Source organism: Dermacentor andersoni, chromosome 10, assembly GCF_023375885.2.
Source record: "Dermacentor andersoni chromosome 10, qqDerAnde1_hic_scaffold, whole genome shotgun sequence".
Classification (NCBI taxonomy): domain Eukaryota; kingdom Metazoa; phylum Arthropoda; class Arachnida; order Ixodida; family Ixodidae; genus Dermacentor; species Dermacentor andersoni.
Genome location: NC_092823.1, coordinates 129,227,714 through 129,245,348, shown reverse-complemented (window position 1 = coordinate 129,245,348; position 17,635 = coordinate 129,227,714). Strand labels below are relative to the sequence as shown.

The 17,635-nt window shown below is 44.1% G+C and overlaps 1 protein-coding gene across 2 annotated transcripts; it reads right to left on the bottom strand.

Annotated features, from left to right (window-relative positions):
- Window positions 1-7,934: 7,934 nt before the first annotated feature.
- Window positions 7,935-17,559, bottom strand: LOC129380339 (uncharacterized). Of its 2 annotated transcripts, XM_055061142.1 has the most exons (5): window positions 17,443-17,559; window positions 14,515-14,666; window positions 12,580-12,653; window positions 10,374-10,454; window positions 7,935-8,722 (listed from the first exon to the last, which is right to left on the bottom strand). In XM_055061142.1, the coding sequence occupies exons 1-5, from the start codon at window positions 17,554-17,556 to the stop codon at window positions 8,124-8,126; spliced, it is 1,020 nt and encodes a 339-aa protein (XP_054917117.1). In that variant the 5' UTR covers window positions 17,557-17,559; the 3' UTR covers window positions 7,935-8,123. The 2 variants fall into 2 exon arrangements, with proteins under 2 accessions (XP_054917117.1, XP_054917118.1); XM_055061143.1 differs by lacking the exon at window positions 10,374-10,454.
- Window positions 17,560-17,635: the final 76 nt, after the last annotated feature.

Here is a 17,635-nt window from a genome sequence, read left to right as displayed (position 1 = left end):
TCCACGTGATCCCGCGTGGCCAGAATGAGCGTATGAGGCCGCCGGATATACCGCATGTTATTTTTTTGCATCAAACTTTATGAGTGTGAGGACTGCGGCTGATGCCCTGTCGCATGCTTGGCAATGTTTCGTTTCCTTCAAAATGACAACTGGTAATTTCAATGTGTTTGGTAGGCACGAGGCCCATAGAAAGCTGAAAGGTTTATTTCGATGCACTGCTGTGTTAGAACTAATGGAGTTAAGGTTAGGCTATAGATACTTGAAAATTGCCTGGGACAATGCTTTTCATACTTTGGCATAATATGCAAAAGGTCATGTGTATAGTATTGCTGGGGATACTAATGCCCTGTCCAAGCGAAAAAGACATTGCGGCCGAAACCATCGAAGATGAACGTCAAGGTCAGCAGTTAATTTCCTGCGCGACCTGCTGCATATCCCCATGCCATCCGTGAATCCCGAAACCTTGCAGGAACATCAGCTGACACACAAATTGGCGATCTCGCTGAGGAACACATTGTCAAATGGAACCACGATATAATATGTCTTGTAATCGCAGCACCTTAGCTGAAACAGCGCGCGAACCTCCACTATCCTCAGTATCCTGGCTGCAACTTAGTTGCATTGGCTGTCCATCAAGTAGCCGCTCTCAAGGCGGAGATGCCTGTTGCGGAAGGGATGCCAAAGATTTAAGGTATTTAAGGCTACACTCGTGCCACCTTGGCGCATTCATTACGGGGGATTTGCCAAGAATGGACACATACCATTGTTACATACAGCAGGACCGAGTTTGCTCGGGCACATACCTTGTGGCACATGTATTCGGTGTCCCAAATTGTCAGCTAGGCCAGGCACCGGTTGACGGCAAGTTGTCTATTCGGGCACATACCTAGTGGCCCGTATTGTCTGCTCCGCAAGACAGCGGCAAGTACCTGCCTAGTGATCCAAGCTAACTCTCTTTCCATAACCTGCGAACAGCAAAGCCAGGGGAGCAGCTATAGAAAGCTATGGCGCCGGTCCTGTCGTTTGTGTTCTTCTTCAGTCCGGGTCTATTGGGCCTTGGTCTTTACTCATTCACGCTTAAAAATGTCTAGGCCTGAGAAAATCAAAGAGCAGAGTTAGGGCGAGCAGGCGCTGCAAGCTTTTGCTGAGCGTGATCTTCCTCAATTCTCAGTTTGCAAATTCTTATAGCTCATTGCTGGCGTCAAAATGGATTTTTTTTTTAACGCGAGCAATCAACTATAATAAAAAGGCTCACGCCTGCATGTGAGCTTTTTCCACAATGTTGTGAACCATTAAGAAGACCCAGTCTATGAGGCGGAAAAAGTTCCTTGTAACAAATTTCGCCCGAATCGGTGCAGTGTTCTTACGGCGATAACTTTCTACCACCTGAAGGGATGCCTTGGAACCCTCAATTTCAATTGATTGATTTTCATTGTGATGTAAGTCTTTATCGGCTTCCGTCGAAGGCCCCTTCTACAAGCCTGAAGAAAAAATAAAATTAAATACATTTGGAATTGTTTACAACCATGGAAAACAAATTGTAAACTCATCGCACACGAAAGCGGAGTTGAAGTGCGTTGAGCAAAAGCTTATGGTCTTTGTCACTAGAACGGACGAATACGCCATGTTTGGGGTCTCTTTATGGATCACGCTCATCATAAGAATAGCTTTTAGATAATCAAAACATAAATGTGAGTTACTTGATGATTGATTACGGTGAAGCAAACGTGTGGACACCAGACACAGCTTGAGAACACATCACTGCTTTCGAACATGCTCTGGAAGAATGTTTTATAGCGTAGGCGGTGTTTTTACGCCATATCGAAGCCCCTATGGTTATAGCACTCATTCGAGCATTTTTAGTTCTAAAACATATGAAATATACTTTCTTTGCGAGCAGCAATGAAAAGGTAGCGCCATGCGATTGTTTTTACCGCCATCGTATTTCATGTGCGGATGACATCCGGCGGCTAATCGGGTTCAGTAAACTGGGATGCAAAAAATATAAAAAAGAAGCCCTGTGCAGATTGCACGCACTGTGGAAATCGATGTTAGGGACACATTTCGCAAGTAGCTGAATACCCAGCACTGTTTGGGGTCTCACAAAGCGATACCAAGTGGACCAACGTGCTTGCGCAAATTGAGTAGTTGTGTGAGTGTAGGTCGCGAGCGCACGCATGTGTGATGACAACAGCGTGACGACGACCCCGTTGAAGACGAACGTATGGCGGCACTGCCATGATTTCTATGCCGGCCGTTCCACGCGAGCTTACGACGTGGGCATTGTCCAGTTCTGCATAGGTATTGGACGAGCATAAGCGAGAGAAATGTGGATTGCGACGTCATCAGTAACCACTTGTTGTACAGTCGTCATATGGCGTATGTTAAAACGACGATGGCGTTAGTACTCCGGCGAAGAAATGTTAGAGCATGATTAACCAGTGTGATGGGGAAGTTGGTACAAAGTCGCACAGCTCCTATGTAGCATAAGGTTTACGAGGAACGTACTGTCAAAAGTGGGCTGGTCCCTGAGATAGAGCAGATAGAACACCTCACTTGAAAGAGCGAGCTGTCAAAAAGTAAAGACGAGAAATGGGCACGAGGGGCACGCCCCGAGTGTTTCACTGAGCTGGCTGGCTTTAGAAGGAGAAAAGTATGCGTGCGACCCTCAGTGAGTTCCTGAATGGTTGCCAAGTGTAGAATCCGTAATGACTCTGAAGTAATTCTAGAAATTTAAAGCCATCTTAAGTCTTTCTGGCGAATATGTATAGTAAGTTACGATATCTAAATCTGTGCAATCGGTTTCGTGCAAGTGATGTCGAGTTCCCGCAAGAAAGAAAGATTGTGGCTGAATTGTAAGAGCACCGAGCTGCTGTGCTCGACGGCAGAGGTTCGACTCCATCATCAGTTACACATTATTATTTTTGCTGTTAAAGCTATGCGACACAGGAACCTACCTAGCTAGCGACGTACCTGCCACAAAGGGCCGAGAATGAGGCAAAGAACGCTTCGCAGTTGACAAGACCGCTCCCATTGCGACCTAAACCGCTTACACGTTGCAATCTTTCGCTACTTTGGGAAACACTCTATCACCGCTGTTACAGCGAGCCGGTAGCAAAATCACTATACTGTGTTTCTTTTACGTTTGCAAATGGAAGCCAAACGCTATGTTTCAAATTCCCACGACCCCTTGAGGTACTTCATTAGCATTATGTGCTCCTATTGTGACCAGGTATTCCACTGCGAACCGCACGGGCATAGTCTGAGTTGTCAGAGATTCAGTCGTCGACACCCGAGTCATGGGCGCCGCCATTCGTTTTCTCAAAGTTCGTTCTTCCTGGAGTGAATCGTTCGCACTATGCAAGAATACATTGTGGTTACAAAAACCAGTAAAACTTCCGTGTGCTTCGGCAGAATATGTTACCTCTTAAGCGACAACCTCTCGAGAAGTTTCGATGCCTGTAGACGAGCTATGCATTCGTTATCGGCTATCATGCGTCATGTGGTATTGTACGTGTGGTATTGCTCAAATAAATTTGCAAGGATTAGGCTGATGGCGATGCTGACAGGCACGAACCTTGCACGTGGACATTGCCACTGAGAGAGATGCAATGAATGCATTTCTTGAGTGCGGTGACTGAAACGACAAACTTAAAACAACGAAACCGAAAAGCACATACCTTAGTCGATCAGCCAAGTCATGTGCCGCGTTGTCTTTCTGTATCTAATATATAAGTGTATATAAACGGTATGCCACCTGTCCTTGTAAGGTGTCACGTAAACCCACGCCTTCGTGTGTGATCAACACTAATAAAAACATTTTTAGCTTTAGTGGAGGACTTGGCTCTTTCTGACTTTATAAGCTTCAAGTAATCGCTGACAAATTATTCATTGTTACACTAAAGCTGATCAATTTCTATTCGTTTCCGTCTGCGTTTTGTACGGTGTATTGCTTTGCAGTCGACATTGCAATGACGGCACCTGTAGTGTGTCTTGCAAGATTATCACAGAAGGTTAGTTTGCTGCGCTTTGATTGTATAAATATAGTGCACGAAGAAACACATTACACTACAGGAATTTGCCGGGAGTGGCTATATAAATTGCTAACGCAATAAAAAAAAATCGGATAGGATTTATTGAGGACGCCGCCGCGTCGGGGTACATAAAACGTCATGTGAGTGCTTCTTAGGGTGTATCGGCGTTAGGGGGCAGCAATAAAGTTACATTTACTCACAGCTTTAGAAAGCTTTCACATCATCATCATCAGGCTGGTTACGCCCACTGCAGGGCAAAGGCGTCTACCATACTTCCCCAACTACCCCGGTCATGTACTAATTGTGGCCATGTTGTCCTTGCAAACTTCTTAATCTCATCCGCCCAGCTAACTTTCTGCCGCCCCCTGCTACGCTTCCCTTCCCTTGGAATCCAGTCCGTAACCCTTAATGGCCATCGGCTATATTCCCTCCTCATTACATGTCCTGCCCATGCCATTTCCTTTTCTTGATTTCAACTAAGATTTTATTAACTCGCGTTTGTTCCCTCACCCAATCTGATCTTTTCTTATCCCTTAACGTTACACCTATCATTCTTCTTTCCATAGCTCATTGCGTCGTCCTCAATTTATGCAGAACCCTTTTCGCAAGCCTCCAGGTTTCTGCCCCGTACGTGAGTACTGGTAAGACACAGCTGTTATAAACTTTTCTCTTGAGGGATAATGGCAACCTGCTGTTCATGATCTGAGAATGCCTGCCAAACGCACCCCAGCCCATTCTTATTCTTCTGATTATTTCGGTCTCATGATCCGGATCCGCAGTCACTACCTGTCCTAAGTAGATGTATTCCCTTACCACTTCCAGTGCTTCACTACCTATTGTAAACTGCTGTTCCCTTCCGAGACTGTTAAACATTACTTTAGTTTTCTGCAGATTAATTTTTAGACCCACCCTGCTGCTTTGCCTCTCCAGGTCAGTGAGTATGCATTGTAATTGGTCCCCTGAGTTACTAAGCAAGGCAATATCATCAGCGAATTGCAAGTTACTAAGGTATTCTCCACGAACTCTTATCCCCAATTCTTCCCAATCCAGGTCTTTGAATAGCTCCTGTAAACACGCTGTGAATAGCATTCGAGAAATTGTATCTCCCTGCCTGACACCTTTCTTTATTGGGATTTTGTTGCTTTCTTTATGGAGGAGTACGGTGGCTGTGGAGCCACTATAGATATCTTTCAGTATTTTTACATACGGCTTGTCTACACCCTGATTCCGTAATTCCGAAGAGTCGAGTCTTGTCTATATGAACAAGCTGCTTATTTGTTCCTAATGCATAATTTGGCCTTTTATAAACGACGTATCCTAATCCGCACTGTAATGGCAGAAGTTTACTAACGTTGTAAATATACTAAGAGGGGAAGATAGAAAGCTTGATTCATTATTGGAAAACTACTCGAAAGTCATTACATACTTCCTTCCATTCGGCTCACGTTTGTCAAGCTCTATTCTAATACTATTTGACCTGGTCACAAAAAGCACTATTCATACATCTCTGAGTACAGCGTGAATTCGCTGGTGAGTCCACCTGCTCTTTGTGAAGATAACTACGTGCCACGAATTCTGTGAGATTAGACAGGCGGAAAGCAAAACGCCAGTTAAGTAGAGCAGAAAAAATGTTATCTCCGGTGTTCCCTAAACATTGAGTGGCGTCTATAGAAATGACAGAGTGGCGCAGGGATTTAACAAGGTAGCCTTCCAGGAGGCCTTAAAGGCTCTGCAGAGGTACGTGTTCGGAATGACAGGATCAGGCTCCTGTTCAGCGCTTTGTGTGTGTCCTTTACTTCGAGCATTTGTTCTTCGAGTGGCCTGGTCTCTGTAATGCAACCCCTTTTCCATGTGGTCCTTGCTGGAGGTCAACGAGTCACCAGCGAGGCTTGGCAAGCAGAAAAGAAGAAAAAAGAACTTCTTTAGGAAGTTATTTGTGAAGGCGCACAGAAAGTCCCGCGGACCAACAGAGCTTGACTGACTGAAGCAAAGCTAAACAGCGCGGACTTGATGATAACGAACGTGTGCACTGTTTTGAAGCAACGAAGTGACCATAAACTACACTTACACGTTTCGTCGCAGTAGTCTACAACTTCACGTCCTGTGGAACTATGAATCATTGTGTCATGAAGCTCTGCATTTGCATTGTCGCTGTAATGTCGTTTTGTGTGTTTTGCGACTGCCACAGCTACGCCGACTTGTAGTGCTTGTCACAGATATGCTTGTAAATCAAATTGTTTCCCTCTTCCCGATGTGTTCCATTTCAGTGACGCTGTGAGTGCATAAAGAAATGAAAAATTCGGCATATGTGGGAATGCGAAAGCGTTAAAATATTTGTGGACCTCGGAACGTCATGAACGCGTTCACTGCACGAACGAACGTGCTCGTGAACGCGAGCACTCGGTACAGCTTGAGTCAGCCAGAACCCGTGGACGAGCCGTGGATTCGGGGAGGCGCGTACGTCTCGCAACCCGGAAGCCCGGATTCGATTCCCACTCAGACTGAAATGTACCAAATTTTTTTTTTTGTAAGCAATAAATTTACTTTGTTTACAGGAACCTCCCTGAGAAATTCGACGGCAATGCGAGCATTTTTAGACTCTACTATACTCCAGGTACAAACCCAGAAAGCGAATGGTTCCGAAATTGTGACGTTCAAGCTCAGCCAAGGTCAAACTAAGACTTAGCCCGCCCAATGCGTTGTGGAGTGAAAACTAAGAGCGGCTGAAGCTCACTCTTTCGTGCCGCCAACGCAAGTAGCGCTGGCTGCATCCAAGTTCACTGCACGTTCACGCCGAGAGCGCCGACGGCGCCGAGCAGCGCCGCTATGTTTTCTTGTGGTGGAATTGCAGATGCGGTAGTTGCTCCTGCAACAAAACCGAGCTATCGCTCGACAAACTCGCTTTAACCGCGTTCAACCGCGGCAATTTTTGGCTTGTTTTCACTGTTTTCGCCGACGGCAATTTCTGGTATTATCTCTCCGTAACGCTCAACGCGACGGATTTTCGCGGAACGCAGCATATAATGCTTTCGCATTAAGATAAATAAATTCAGTGGCGGTTTAGTGGTGACTGCAAGAGAAACACGTTAGCATTACCGCTCACCTCTTTAAACCGCGTTCATCACATTGGAATATGTTGTTCAGGAGCTCACTCGGCACATGCCCTGCCTCTTCGAGGTGCGAAGTGCTACTAAAGGCACGTTTATAGTCCGACGTTATCGGCGCGCGGGCGAGCGTCGTTCGCGGTCAGTCACGCTACGTCGGTTGCGCTGCGCCAGCCGAGATGCCATTCCCTCTATACTTCAATGCGCGCGCCGTCGGCTGCTGTCTTCGCAGCATGCGCAGAACGTTTGCCAAGTCGCGCGCCGTCCGCAAAATCCGTCTGCGGAGTTGTGTTGGCGTCTTTTTCTTCGCGCGCAATGCATTGTGGTGCGAGAGTTCCGCCGACTCCGACGCGCGAATGGCTCGGGAGCCATATCGGCGCCGGGCCCGTGTTAGCAGAGGGCATGCGAGGCATCGCAGATGCTAGAGGAATGCTTGACTGTTTGTTTGCAGTTGCTGCAAAGTTTTTGATACCGCGAGGACGTTCATACACCCCCACTTGGTTACGTCGCACCCATACTGTGACCTACACTCAGCCCTGAGTTCCGCGAACGGCATTACATTGCAGTCGTTTCACAGGTGGCACCTTTTGTCATTGCGGGCCGATAGCTTTTCACACAAATCCTATACATCTATGATAAAGAAAACAAAATAATCAAATGAATAAAGAGGAAAGAGTGAAGTAATAAACATCAACATATACCAGGAGGGTGCATGAGGAGAATATCATTTATTAGAGATTCTCCTAGCCCTTATGTTATGCTGATATTTATTGTCGATGGAATGAGAACGCAAACGTCAAGCTTAAAAGGCAACGTTTATTAATAAGGAATGAAGCAATATAACCGTTATCAACATTGCCAGGTCCTACGTATTCGTGTCGCATAGCGAAAGAAGTGGTGGGCTCTGTATGCCTTCCGGTTTGACAATATATTAATTTACATATTTATTGTTCTGTAGTCACAGTCAATTACTGCATTCGCAATATTACTTGCCTTTAAATGGATTCAGTAGGGACTGAATAGACCCAGTCACTCCTTCCGCCACGTCCGTCAATGGACTCCATAGCTTCCCTGGGTTCCATTGGTTGCTATGGTTGCCTTGAATCCATTGTTTCCATTGCTTCAATAGGTTCGATGGATTCCATGCGTTCAATTTGTTGCTTTGGTTGCCTTGGATCCATTCTTTCCGTTGCTTCCATATGTTCAATGGATTCCATGGGTTCAAGTGATTGCTTTGGTTGCCTTGGATCCATTCCTTCCATTGCTCCCATATGTTCAATGGATCCCCTGGTTTCCATTGCTTCCATAGCTTCAATATATTCAATGGGTTCAATATATCCCATGGGTTCTGGTGACCAGGATGTCCTTTTGGTGGCGCATCAGTCGGTGTCGTAGTTGGTGGTGGCGATGGCGGCGGTGGGGTTACAGGCTCCCACAAGAGTATGGAAAACGTCACTGGAGTGCATGTCGGATCGTAAAGGTCGTACTTTGGGGTTGTGCCGCACAGTTCATCGTAGATGAACTCGCAACCTTCGGCTTGTTGATGTATTCTGTCGAAGCTACGCCAATAGGTACATCCATAACCTGTGTGGAAAAGATTTAACATAACATATTTCTACCGCATCCTACCTTAGGGCGGGAGTTCTGTGTAAAAGCTTCCTCAAGAACAGCTTATTGGACACAGCGCCTGACCCCGTGTAAAAACCTAGCAAACTTAGCAGAAAGTGTATCAGTGTAGAAGTGGCAATAGCCACATCCAATAATGTAACAAAGAGAATACGCAAAGGAAAGAGAGGAAGACGCACATAGCTCTGGCATTCAACTTTCAACTGATATATTGATTCGCCCGCGCAAGCTGACCACATTCGCATTACATCTCCTAAAGTCAAGTTCCTTCTCTGATGCCATGATTGATGGTTTTGACGCACAAACCCCAGGAAGCCGAGCTCTCAGCTCTGTTTCAATAACGTCTCTGATTAGCTGGCTACGGTTCCCCCCGTCAATTATTGTTCTATGAAAGAAGACGTCTCTCTAGAATTTTGATACGTGTTGCGCCACAGTGAATTTGTTTGTTTATTGTAATTTACGTGTCCAATCTCGCTCATGTGTTCTCATGCAAACTACGATAAAGGTCAGCGTGCCTTGTTTGCGCGTTATTTGGATAGTCTCATGCAACCTGCTATTTCAATTGTAACGAAGCATTGAAATGCACACGATGGGCTGTTGCTATACTATACTGCTCACATGGCGAAATTGTGTTTAAGGAAACAGAGCCACGTATTGACAGAAAACGCTTGCACTAACATTCTTCGTCAAAGAATATGTGAGACAATCCTCATGTTGGACGCATTATTAGGAAAGGCGGCTGGGCAATCGCAAAGAGTACGTACGAGAGCAAAACTTTGAATTCAGTCTCAGGTCTTTAATTATTTGTTAAAATATTTTCTAGGCACAAAGGCACAATAAAAAGGAGTGGTATTCATGAAAAACAAAGACATGCGTACCAATAAAGTTTTAACAGAATGCGTTGTTTACGGCTGTTTTGAAACTTGCATTGTCCGGAATACTGGCGATGAAAGCAAGCAGGCAGCTCCAATCCAGACTTGTTCTTGGAATAAAGTAATCCTGGCACAATTTTGTTCGACATCACGGTACACAAGCTTGAAGTTTGCGATCACAACGGGATTATATGTACGACGGATGTGTTATAAGCTGTTCATTCGGACTGGGGTTGAGTATATAGATCTTATGAAAAAGATACAATCGTGCACATTTAGGACATGATGAAAGTTCAGGTATACTAAGCGTAAGTTTAATAGATGTAACACAGGCGTAACGAGAATAATTAGACAGTATAAAACAAGAAACACAATTGTGAATGCTTTGCATCAGTTTTATCTCGTGCTGTTAGCTGCGAAACAAATTACTTGTTCGAAAATTTCCAGCCAACGTTCCTAGCATATTATAGAAGGGAACTCCAAAGACTTCGTAACTGTTTTTTTTCTGGATTGTGCTTTGTTATATAGGCATTCGAAGTTGAATGAATCTGTAAGCTCGCACATGGAAGAAGTGAAAGGAAATAAAATGGGACTGTCACTTCTTGGATTCTTCTGCCCGAGAGGAATAATTAAGATGGACATGCACCGGCAAGATTATTTGCAGATTTTTTGCTACGTACAAAAGCCACTCTATAAGACATACTTGAAAGGTGTTATGTGATACCTTCTTAACTCACCGTTATTAGCATACGGGTGTCGCAGTACAATGCACAGCTGACAGTCTATAAATATGACGTGCATTTCCACAATGCTGTTTACTGTAATGGAAGTGGGGAATTTTTTATATTAAAGAAGCAAGGAATCGCTTTTAATATTGCGTTGTGCGATGCGGTACCGCTTCCTAAAATTGCAACGGGAAAGGTGATAACGATTTTCTTTTTCAATGTGATACCGTACTTTTGGGCATTACGACCGACTCTCCCGAATCTGGTCTCAGAACTACGCCAAATATGTAAGAAAAAAAATGTCGTCATCCGTTAAGTTAAAACCACATATACCAGGGTTGTGATAGCGCGCTATGTGATTAGCTCGTAAACTCATTGCATTGGCAAGAAAGAGGCAGTAAAGAGAAGTTAACCTAAAAACGGACTGTCGTAGTTAACAGAAACGTTTTCACGAGTCACGTTAAAAGGTAGCCCCACAGCATTTGAAATCTTTCGCCATATAAGTTAACTGATGCAAAGGAGTCAGGGCTATGGCCTGGAGGTTTCATGGGCCCCGCATGGGCAAGAGGTTTCAAAATATTGAAATGCGAAAAATATACGCATAGTGATTTCTCACACATCGTCTACTACACTCTGTGACAATTAGGGAATAATCTGCGAGGCACAGGAATCTCTCCAGACGTCGCCGAGTCTACTAACAACAAACAACTTAGGACTTATGTCATTATACAACGCAACGCTGAAATGCTTGCGCATTCTCATAGTCAATAAAAATCAACTCATTCGTATGCCTGTTGTCAGTAGTCGCAGGCAAAGTGTCCATGCAAATGAGCGAAAACAGAAATTGACGATCGATTTTTATCATGAACGCATGTACAGAAAGAGAATTCTAAGAACAAACGCGAAGTATTTATTCGGATGCTGATGTTAAACTGTCAGGTGAATCGCGAAACCAGAGACACGACGAGAAAGTGAAGCAGGAGGACGAGAACCGAAGTGGTCGATTTTTTTCGTTAAGCGCAACCAAATGCAGTCAACAGACAATGAAGCCAAGAAGAGCATTCCGCAAATTATTTCCAGTTTTAATTTGAACGCAGAAATGATACTCAAAAGGGAAACTCAAAGTGGACTAAGAAACTACTCGCCGCCAGAGGAAGCAGTCGTCACGTTCTCCGCGTTATTTCGCGCGCAATGCTCGGCCAATTTAACAACGGCGACTGCGGTTCTCATGTCCATATTGCTGGGTATTTATGTATATATCTGGTCCTTGGAGTATTAGCCAGCGCCCCTCAAATCCATGACCGCTAAGGTGAAATATTCTCCTAACCGCAGACAGTACGTGAACGTCGCGTATCGTACGTGAACTTCGGAACAGGTCCAGGATCAGATATTGCGCACATACGTAAATGCCAAAGGAAATAGATGGAAGCACGGCCATTGCCGTAACTGTGTTGGTTTACATCGCACGTCCTACGCGCAGATTGTGGGTTCGTCTCCTACCGGCAGGAAGTCGTTTTTTTTCGCCCTTTTTCATTTCACATTTGATTATTATTTCCACATTTAAATTTTAACGAACGATTAACCCCCCCCCCCCCCCCCTATCTTTCCTTTGGCTTTATTGTCTGTTGACTTCGTCTTGTTGTGGTTAACGAAGAGATTAGGCATATCGCGATGCACGTCATTTTCAGATTACGGTTGGACGTGCCTTTACCGAGTGGTTCAAATTCGGCCAATGTTCCTCGGCAGCCTCACCATGCATACAAGTTTCAGTCGATAGGATTTTTTGGGGCGTGAAATACACTGAGAACGTTTCCCTTCAGGAGGCTTCAGTATTTTTCAGTAAAAGCCCACACATTCGTAATTCCGCATGTTGCGAGCCCTCGGTAGCATAACAACGATGCCGTGTTCGCGAACGTGTGTCAGTGCTGCGGAAAAATCTGTCAAGGATCTTATCTTGGGTGTTCCTTAACAAGGTAACGTTCGGCCGTGTGGTAAGAGTTCTCCCTCACACATCAAGCAAGAAGCATTTACTTCGTACAATCGCTTGGCGTGTCTATTTATACTGCATAGCTCAATGATATCTGAATCTATTACCCGGTAATGTACCGACCATCTCACATTGTAAAAACTGGAGAAGTCAAAGGAAAGACTTTCTGTTTCCCAATTCCACGCGGGTGCTTTTAGTGTATATTTGCTATATTACATTGAAAATACTCACATTCACTCGTATCAGTGATTATTAAGTTCTTGGCTGTATAGTTCCAGGAAGAACCAAGGATGATCACATGGGTTCTGGAATGAGTACAATTTGTTTAGGAGGCATACATGTTTTTTTTTCAACAACATGCATCACTTTAGATTACCCCTTACGCGCTTGTGTTTGGATCGATTCTTTTGTCTTTTGCTGAAAATGACACTGTTTCCTGAATTCTGTTAGTACGATAAGGAACAACTGTTTGACACTGCCTTGTACAACTAACACTGTTTGCTTCACTATTACATTGCGAATGTAAAATACGACGTCAAGCTTTAGCATAGTGTAACAGCTGTACGCAAGTTATTTTAACCAATTCACCGGACTAACTAATAACAATAATAATATAGAACCCATAGGGTCTCGTTATTTTATCCGAAAAGGAAAGACACAGCCTGAAAAGGTGTGGAAAACGACTGGCGAGCCTGCAAATAGGTAGTGGGACATTCAGTATGGTACGCTGCCTACAGCATAGTACAGCATATTGAGAAGCAGGCTACGCAGGAGTTCTACTCCATGTCTCGGCTATTTTCCCCCGTTTTTCGTTTGTTTTGTACGTAGGTTCTTTAGTCGCTGAAGTTGATTTTTGATAATTGGGATAGCCGGGGTTTCGGTGGCCTAGTTTACTACCTGCTCATCATTTAATAAACAATAACAGCACGAAGTCGTCGTTATCGTCGGTGGCGCCAATGGTGGTCGTGATTGTGTGAATGCACCTCGAACATTATAATTTATCTCGTGATAAAACGCTTGTGGAGTTGACTTGGAAGGTAGCGAGAATTTTCGAACGTTAGATTGCCGCCTCTGATACAATATTATTTCACGCAAACGGCTCCACCGAACCATGCAGCAGTTCCCTTTCTGTACAATTTTAAAAGCGAAGAATTCTTCGCGAGTGATCCCGTAATGTTGTAATCATGGCTGCTGCTGGTGCTGTCCTATATTGCGCGCAGAAAAGAAAACCGTGCGATGCATTATACACTTCTTTTCATTTCATCACAAATATTAATGCCTTAAGGGCGTTTCGGGTGCATACATTACATAAATCATAGCGCATACCGAGATTAACGACTGAGACTAATCAAAGATTTTGCTCTTTTTAACAATAATCATTACTTCATGCCAATGGAACGCACCACTTCTTCCCTCGCAACCGAACTTCACCCTTTATTGTGGGAACTTGTGGGAACGTCAGCGCGGGCCCTTGCTGACGCACGTTTTCAGCGCAAAATCTTTCTCTTTTCTTTTACTAAAAAAAAAGTATGCCTCCTTCTGATATTACTGCACTCAGGCCCACCGGGATATAAAACCGCAGAACATCATGGCGGCAAATGGAACACTACATGTAACAATTCAGAAGACCACAAAAATTTTTAGGGAAACATTTTTTTCAATCGATCATTATGATGAATACACTGGGAAACTTTTATCAAGGTGCACATATTTTGATGTAAGATCTGTCGGGACCAGCGACAGAACATCATCGTGTCATGCACATGTGACCCCAGGTTCTACCTCGTGATTGTGATGCAAATACGAGTGTGGCCATTCGCGCATGCGCTGCATATGGTATTTATATTGAAGAAGCAGCCGTCATACTAGGGGAGACTGTGTCAGGCCTGCACATCAAGAGATGTAGGATATAGCCACCTGTGTATTTGAACAGTTGCCCTAACTTTGACATAAGGCCATTTAATTTCAAATATTATTTTCTAAGTATTGTTTTGCTATTGGTAGGCCTTTTATTTCTGGTGCTTAAGGCTAGGCAAGGTACTGCCCCAGTAAGCCGTACTGAAGTGTGGGCGCTTCAAATCCTATGCATGATTTTTTTTTAAATCTTGGAGTCATTTACCAAGCTGGTACATGGGAAAATGTCATACGTTCACAGATAGCACTTACGTGTTGCAGTTTCCCCTTAGCGAGAGGTTCGCCGTGGCATATTCTGCGCAGACTCCAAGGTCATGAAACCTGATACATTTTATACTTCCGAAGTACACATCGTCATGAAAGTTTCTGTACACGAGACTCCACTCCACCTTGTCAAGTGAGCACTGTGCATAGGGAAATTATTATATAAGGGAATTCATGAAATGGGTTTTGTAAATTGAATAAACATTCACAGTACTTGATAATTCACTTCGGCATAAACAGTGTCATCATAAAAGATTCGGAGTTTGTGTACGTCTGATTACGCGCAATTGCCAAGTTCTCCATTATGATAACGGGAAGAAATACGAAGGCTTGGACTGAAAGCTAAGAAGAAATGTTCATACAGGGTGTAATTTGCAGATTATAGAAAGCAGGTGTAACGTCTATTATTGGGCCGTGATAGCCCTTAGCAGGAGAAAGGGAGTAGGATCCCGCCTGTGATCCGACGTGCGACTAATCGCACAAATAACCACACGTAGCAAGTTTTCCGCAGGTTCCAGCAGTTTCCGAGAAGTTTCAGTAGGCTCCAACATGTTCTAGCGCGCTCCTACAGGTTCCAGCACTATCCCTCCGGTTTCTTCAGGTGCCAACAGGATGCAAGTACCAACAGGCACCATCATGTTTTACCAGATACCAGCACACTCACACATGCTCTGACAGGTTGTAGCAAGTCCCGTTAGGTCTTCCCAGATCACGACATGTCACGGCAGGTTTCAGCAGGCTCTGACAATTTCTAACAAGTTCCAACACAAATTAACAGGCTCCGACAGATACGAGTTGCATCTGTCACTTTTCCTAACGTCTCCGCAGATTCACACAAGCTCGAACAACTTCTAACATGTAACAGCACATTACCACAGATTTTCACTCGTTTTAGCAGTTTCGTCAGGTCTTGGATGTCGACAGCAGGTTCGAGCAGGCTCTAACAGGTCTTAACATGTTACAGAACACTTATACAGGTTCCAAAAAGGTTCTTGCATGATCTTGGATTGTAGCGCGAAGTGACACGGACAGAGACTAGAAGCAGACAGGACGAGTGCCAACTCTCAACTAAATTTTTATAGAAACTAGCAACATATATATAAGTGAGTGCAAATACCGCAGCATATGAACATGACAAGGTATAAAGACATCAGTTGAACATATAAAGAGGTAGGGAAGCCAAAAAAGAAAACAACAAAACGACACTACTTGAGATTAACACACGTGCTGTGAAGATACGGGAATTCGCATTCTAACAGAGACAATGATGCGTGGCTAACGCAAGTCTCTCCCAATCTTTTTATGTGAAATGCCTGGATTATTTCTCGTGTGGTTTGGCATTTGTGTCTTGAAAGAATGTTTGTGTCTTCAAACAAAGGTTTACAACCGCAAATGAAACAATGTGATGCTAGATGTGAAGCACTAGGGTTGTTAAGTGATTGTTTGGGTTCTTTTAGTCCAATATTAATGTACCTGCCGCTCTGTCCAATGGAAGTTTACCCGCACTTGAGTGGAATCTCATAAACTATACCAGTGCTCCAAGGCACAAAAGGGGACACATGTCTAACGCCGCAGTCATCTTTTCTTTTTTTGCCACCATGTTCAAGTTTCCTGTTCATCATAGGGCACATGATAGACAACTTGCGGGGGGGGGGGACGAGAAAACTCTATTGACGTCATACCTATTGACCACGTTAAGTAAACTATGGTATAACCTATGTACACAGGGGACCACAGCAAACCTGTCACACCCCAATAAGTTGCAACAGGTTCCCGCAAGCTCGAACAGTTTCTAACAAATTCCAGCACATTCCTACAGTTTTCGTCAGGTTCCAGCACTAGTCTATCATGCTTTCTCAGGTCTCAGCATATTGCGACTGGTACCACATGGTGCCCGAAGGTTACAGTAGGATCCGTCATCTATCGACAAGCCTGAACAGTTCCAGGGAGTCTATGGCACGTCATCAAAGTGCCAGCTCTTGATGACTTTGTTCTTTGTGCCCGTTATTATTTTCGCTAATTAACATAATTATAATGCGAGATCTGCTAGTCACAACATGTTTTCGATGACGTACGTAACAAAGAAAATTGTTAGAAAAATGTATCTAATTTCTAAAATGTTCCCTACTACTGTATTTTCTTGCTTTACTTATTCAGCTATTTTAGTTTTATGTGATTTTGCAGTATAAAAGAAACAGCTGCCATAGAAGTGTTTTTTTTTCCTATTAACAATCGGTAGGGACCCTTTAACAAATTTGTTGGGTCCCAAAATTGTGTACTTTGCAATTGTATACGTTCATTATGTTAAATAAACTTTCAAACAGTTAGTCTTCCTGAAGTGTATGTCTGGTTGCAACAGGCTTCAACAGGTTTCAGAAGTTCAAGTTCTTACAGCTTCCAGGGCGTTCCCACAGGTGCCGACAAGCAACAGTAGTATCCGTCAGGTTTCCCTTGGGGTTCTTAAGTGTTCAGAAAAGTCTCAGCGTGTTCCCACATGTTCGAGCAGGTTCCCACAGTTCCCACGAAGTCATTATTTTTACAAAAGCACAGCTCCTACACATTGACAGGCGAAAGAACGCGGAACAAGTGCTGACTATCAACTGAACTGGGGCCGAAATCATCAAAATTTTCGTTCGTAAGTACTTTTTTCTAATGGCTGGCCCGCTGCGCTAATAATGTCCAGCATTAAGAGTGGCTGGACCATTCTCTACTGAATAATTCTAGTGTAAGAGCTTATTCTCGTGAATATGGTACCAGATCCTTTCTGGCTACTTGTGCGGAGGAGACATAGTGGACATTAATAGGATCATGATAGCTTTCACTCAAGCCACACAACATGGCCTCAAGATAGCTGAACAAGTATCGCTTTAAAAGAACTGATCACGAAGAGAGTACGTTAACGAAAAGTGTCTTCACCGTGCTGAGATCCTGGTAGTATTGAAGTGTGGCATCAATTTCAGGGTAGAAGGGCAAGTCGGCGAGCACGTGATGCATTTGCGCGCAAAGTAGTGTACACAACGAAAGCAGCATTCCGTGTCCTTTCGTGGGCCATCTGGTGCGGAAAAAATTCGCTATCTTCCTTTAAACCGAAAAACTACCGGAAGCATTA